The sequence below is a fragment of the Vombatus ursinus genome, unplaced genomic scaffold (genome assembly GCF_900497805.2).
Source record: "Vombatus ursinus unplaced genomic scaffold, bare-nosed wombat genome assembly UNPS02014909.1, whole genome shotgun sequence".
NCBI classification, from domain to species: Eukaryota; Metazoa; Chordata; class Mammalia; order Diprotodontia; family Vombatidae; genus Vombatus; species Vombatus ursinus.
In genome coordinates, this window is record NW_020954687.1 from 2,705,728 (window position 1) to 2,711,557 (window position 5,830).

Genomic DNA, 5,830 nt, shown 5'->3' on the forward strand with positions numbered 1-5,830 from the left:
GGGAACTGAGCCAAATTTATTAAAATAAGAGCCATTCCTCCATTGATAAGTGGTCAAAGAATATGAACATGAAGTTTTCAGAAGAAATCAAAGCTATCAATAGTCACATGAAAAAATGCTCTAAAGCACTACTGATCAGAGAAATGCAAATTAAAACAACTCTGAGGTACCACTTCACACCTATCAGATTAGCTAACATGACAAATGTTGGAGGAGGTGTGAAAAAGTGGGACACTGATGCACTGTTGGTGGAGTTGTGAACTAGTCTAATCATTCTAGAAAACAATTTGGAACTACTCCCAAAAAACTATAAAACTGTGCAGACTCTTTAGCATAGCAATACCACTACCAGATCTGTATCCCAACGAGATCAAATGGGAAAAGGACCTATTTATACAAAAATATTTATAGCAGCTCTTTTTGTGGTGGCAAAGAATTGGAAATTGAGGGCAGTCCCATTAATTGGGGAAAGGCTGAACAAATTGTAGGATATGATTGTAATGGAATACTATTGTGCTACAAGAAATGATGAGCAGGATGCTTTCAGAAAAACCTGGGAAGACTTATGTGAATTGATGCAAAGTGAAGTGAGCAGAACCAGGAGAAAACTGAATACAGCAACAGTAATATTATAACGATGATCAGTTATGAAAGACTTAGCTACTCTGATTAAGACAATGATCAAAGACAATTCCAAAGAACTCATGAGGGAAAATGCTATCTACCTCCAATGAGAGAACTGATGAACTCTAAATGGAGATTGAAGCAACTTCTTTTAACTTTCTTTATTTTTCTTGTTTTTCTTGGTCTGTGTTTTCTTTTGCAACGTGGTTAATACAGAAATATGCTTTGCATGACTTCACATGTATGATTGATATCAAATTGCTTGCCTTCTCAAAGGGGGGGCAGGAGGGAGGGAGAGAATTTGGAACTAAAATTTTTTCAACTGATTGTTAAAAATTTTTATGTGTAATTAGGAAATGTTTAATGAAATAAATAAAAATAGAGTTTTTAAAATAAAAATAAAGCTTATGACCTGGAAAATTAAAAAAAAAACTACCAAGAACCATCTCTGTACTGCCAGTAAGTATCAGAATATGGTGGATATAATAATAACATGGGGCCTGAAACATTCTCAGTCTTACCCTGAAAGCTAGATATATAGCTTCATACCATTTACAGATAGAAGGGACCTTAGTGGTTTCATAATCCAACTCCCTCATTTTATAGATGAGGAAAGAGAGGTGAAATGCCCAAGGTTACATAGGTAGTAAGTAATGGAGACAGGATTTAAGCCTGGGTCCTCTGACTCTAAATCCAACACCATTTTCATTCTACCACACCACCTATCCTCCATCTTTTTCTATTTCTTCCCACAAATCACTTCCTTGGCAAGCACTACCCACCTCCATGATTTCAATAAACACCAGCATGCTGGGGTTCTCAGTTTCAGTCATTAGTCCTTGCAACATTTCATCCAAGGCCCGAACAGTCTAAGAGATTTGACAATAAGGTTGAGGAACAGCCAGGAGGAAACCCTGCCCTCCCTTTTACTTTGGGCATTGAAGTCCAAGAGGAAAACGGGTGGTGAGAGAAGTAGGGGCAGCTATAGAAATTACCCGGCTGTATAGACTAATGATCTCCCTGTTGGTGTCAGCCTCCATGTTGTGGGGCAAGGAAATCAGACTGAGAATACCTGACTGTATCAACTCCATTCTTTGTAAGGGCTGGAACTTTGGGTTCACCTGGCTGGGGTAGGAGGAGACAATGGGATAAGAAGGGGTAAGTAAGTAATATCTTGGACTCTTAATTGAAACAAAACCAGAGTGTTCATTTGAGTATTTGTTTGGGGACCAGTGGAGAATATCTTCCAGAGAAAAGTAAATGGTGCTAGGTGTCCCAGTCGAGGTCCACAGGCCTGGACTTCCAGGGATACTACCACCCTGTTTTGAGGAGTTCATACTGATTCTCAAACAGGGGTGTGCTGGAGAAATTGACTCTGGAGAGAAACTGTTAAATTTTCTCTGTGAGTACTTACATCCCAGAAATCAACAAATGACACAAATTAGGACTTGATTTATTGTTTTGATTGTCTAAATTTGAGAACATGATAGAGAAATATTAATAATTAATATTAAACTTAAAAGTATGTTATGCATATTATTTTTAATCAGAGATCTGGTTGTTAATCATCTATCAGCACACCCCTGCCCAAGTGATCCCCCTCCCCATCCCACCCCAAGATATAGTGATGACATTAGCAACTAGACATCTGTGGAAAGCAGAGCGAGCCAAGGTTCTGAGGTTGCAAGGACACCCACCCTCCATCCCAAGTGAACAAGAGGATCCCTTTTAACCAACGAGGCAAGCTGGGGACGGGAGGTACCTCATTTCCATGATGCAGAACATGGCTTGTTGTCTCAGAGAACTGCTCATCATATCAGCAGGCTCTTCAAGCATCAACATCTGAAAGGTCCGGGAGGAACAGACAGCCCAGAACTCCCCTCCAAGACTTGTCCCACTCCCTACACTGCCACATCTGGCCCAGGAATGGCTCCCACTGCTCCCAAACCTTTGGTGACTGACTTTGAGAAGAGATAAAACCTCCCCACCTCTCTCCCCCAAGGGTGTCCTCACCTCCACTCTCTCTGCCAACATGGCTTTACTGCAGTAGTAATCCATGTTGCGGTGCTTCTGACTCTGCACAGCACTGCAGAGGATGCTCACAGAGCTCAAGAACGTCATCTTTGTGGATTCATCCTAGAAGGAGACACACCTACAGTCTTCCTCCTGCCTGAACATTGCCCACCTTTTCCCCTCATTTCTCCCTCAGTCAACCCATTTCATGATGGATCTCTCCTGGGCTGGACCAAAAGGCATCTTGGACAGAACCAGGACAAAGTGGATCCGGTCCATGCTTTCCCTTTACTTCTCTTCTTAGTTTTCCCTAGCACAATGCTCACTTCTTCCCTTATCAAAGTGCATCACAGAACGGGCAGCCCTTCATTCACAGGGAGTACAAGGGAATCATTCTGTGTGGGAGGTGGCATGTGGGACTTATACCTAGAGAGGCTAGGCAGGGATCACAAATTTAGAGTTAGAAGGGGCCTTGAGGTGAAGTGGCTTGCCCACATCAGCCAGTGAGTCTGCACTCAGCATTTATTAGGTGCCTACTGTGTGCCAGGCACTGTATCCTAAGTGCTCGGGATACAAAGAAAGTCAAAAGACAGTCTCTGCCCTCAGGGAGCTCATAGTCTAATGCGGGGTCACACAAATTGGAAGTGGAAGACCTTGGATTCAAACCTGGGTCATCTGATCCCAAATCCACACTCTTTCCACTGCACCCGCCATGGGACACTTTCATGGGGTGAGGAGAGGGAGAAGAGCACTGGACAACTGCCTAGTCCCCAGGGAATCTGTCCAGAAGAATGATGTTCACAGAGCAAAGAGGAGGGTGGTCATAAGAGGGACGATATTCAGGTCAGGCAAAGAGAAAGCAGAGTCCAACCCCGAAGGAGAAGGGAAGGTATGTGAGCAAGCCCCTTCAACCACCACACTCCACTACCCAAATATTCCAGAAAGACATTTGTACCTGTTTTTTAGACTTTAGAAATCCTAAGATGAAGTCAAATGCTTCATTTTCTGTTGGGAGGAACCCTGGAAAAAGGGACAATGAGTGGACTTAGGTAAGCTGAAGAAGCAGAACCACCATAACAGATAGACATAACCCAGGTCCCTTTCCAAATCCTCAGTCCCTACATGCCTCTTGAGGATTGCATAACAGCATAACAGCAAGGAGCTCTGAGTTCAAAACCTAGCTCAGAATAGTACTGCCTGCATGACTTTAGGTAAGTCATTTAGCTGCTCTCAGCTTCAGTTTACTTAGCTGTAAAATGGGGGTAATAATGGCACCCACCTCGTGGGGCTGTTGTGAAGATCAAATGGGATAATTCACTTAAAACGCTTCACAAACCTCAAAGCACTACATAAACGTTAGCTATTTATTATCTTTGCTGTTGTCATTATTATTGCTATCAGTCTAGTACAGTGGTTCTCACATTTCATACTCCTTAACCCCTTTACACTCCTTCCCCTCTTAAAAATGATCAAGGATTGGGGGCAGCTAGATGGTGGATAGAGCACCGGCCCTGGAGTCAGGAGGACCTGAGTTCAAATCCGGCTCAGATACTTGACACTTACTAGCTGTGTGACCCTGGGCAAGTCACTTAACCCCATTGCCTAGCCAAAAAAAAAAAAAAATGATCAAGGACCTAACCACCCACCAGAAAGAGATTTTATTTAGGGGGTTATACCTCAGTCAATCAATAAACATTTATTAAATACTAGCTAGGTGACTCAGTGGATAGAGCACCAGGCCTGGAGTCAAGAAGACCTGAGTTCCGATCTTGCCTCAGATACTTACTCTGTGTAACTCTGGACAAGTCACTAACCTGTTTGCCTCAGTTTCCTCATCTGTAAAATGAGGATAATAATAGTACCTCCCTCCCTGGGTAGTTGTGAGGATCAAGTGGGAATAACAATTGTTAAGCACTTAGCACAGTGTCTGGAACATAGTAAACACTATATAAATAAATGCTGGCTATTATTATTAGTAGTAGTAATAATATTATTGTTACCTTGCAAGGTTGTTGTAAAGATCTTAAATGAGATTATATTTGTAAAACACTTATAGTGCCTGACACAGTACATGCTACGTAAATGTTAATCATTATTATTATTACCTCGCAGGGTTCTTATGAGGACCAAATAAGATAATATTTGTAAAATACTAATCACAATGCCTAGCACATAGTAGGTACTATATAAATAGTAACAGTAGTGGTGGTGGTGGTAGTGATAGTAGTAGTGGTAGCAGTAGTGGTGGTGGTGGTGGTAGTAGTAGTAATAGTATTAGTGGTAGAAATAGTAGTGATCGTAGTAGTGGCAGTAGCAGTAGTGGTGGTGGTGGTAGTACTAAATAGTAGTAATAGTGGTGGTGGTAGTAGTGGTAGTAGGCTCAAAAGGCTGTTGTGAAAACCAAATGAGGTAATATTTATAGTGCTTACTCCAGGGCTACAGTAAGCGCTCTACAAGTGTTAATCAGCACCATCCTCAGCCATGCGGGCCCAGCTCCAGGCAAAGGCGTCCCTGCCCTCGAGGAGCTTACGGTCTAAAGCAGAGGCCGCAGACACACAGACAGGGCACACGAAGAATAACTGGGAGGGGGAAGGAGAGCTTCTGGGTCACATGACCAACGAGATGGAGGCCCGGACGTTTCTATGCCGAGCCTTCAGAAGGCTCCCAAACGGAAATTAAGCACCAAAAATGAGGGCCCCTCTGCTATCTCCGTGACTTGGGACCCCCCAGAATCCAACAGGCCCAGCCCTGCCCCCAGCTCCCCCGCCCAGCCACACCCCTCCCCCCATGAACGGCCGTCCAGGCGCCCTCGGCCCCTCCCCCACCCCGGGTGGAGGCCGACCCCACCTTCGAGGTGTTTCCTCCCCCTCTCTGGATATGCCGTCTCCAGGCTGCAGGAGTCCGCTGGGTCAGGACAGATGGACAACAGCCGGCCGCCTCGGGGTGCTGCGGACTACGGAAGCTCGAGGGGGCAGGCCAGGGGTCGTGGGCCAGGCCGCATTCTGCGCTCCCGAGAGCTGTGCGGCAGGGCCAGGGGCCGAGGGCGAGGGACGAGACGAGTGTCGCGCCCTTCCCCCACCCCGCACTCCCAGCCTCAGAGACCCACACTACGAAAATCAACCCGAATCAACCTAGCCTTTGGGACCAGAAAACTGAGGGACCGGACACTGGGGGGGGGGGGGGGGGGGGGGGG

The 5,830-nt window shown here is 45.0% G+C and overlaps 1 protein-coding gene across 4 annotated transcripts in view; it reads right to left on the minus strand.

The window, feature by feature from the left end:
* Window positions 1–5,830, minus strand: part of LOC114029109 (maestro heat-like repeat-containing protein family member 7) — a 42,311-nt gene that overhangs the window by 35,449 nt on the left and 1,032 nt on the right. For 3 of the 4 annotated variants that reach the window (XM_027843455.1, XM_027843456.1, XM_027843458.1), the window contains exons 2-5: window positions 3,593–3,657; window positions 2,387–2,760; window positions 1,620–1,749; window positions 1,407–1,493 (exon numbers count right to left, since the gene is read on the minus strand). In XM_027843455.1, the coding sequence (XP_027699256.1) occupies window positions 1,407–1,493; window positions 1,620–1,749; window positions 2,387–2,760; window positions 3,593–3,657 (656 nt within the window). The remainder of the gene's footprint in view (window positions 1–1,406; window positions 1,494–1,619; window positions 1,750–2,386; window positions 2,761–3,592; window positions 3,658–5,830) is intronic. The other variant, XM_027843457.1, reaches the window with a different exon arrangement.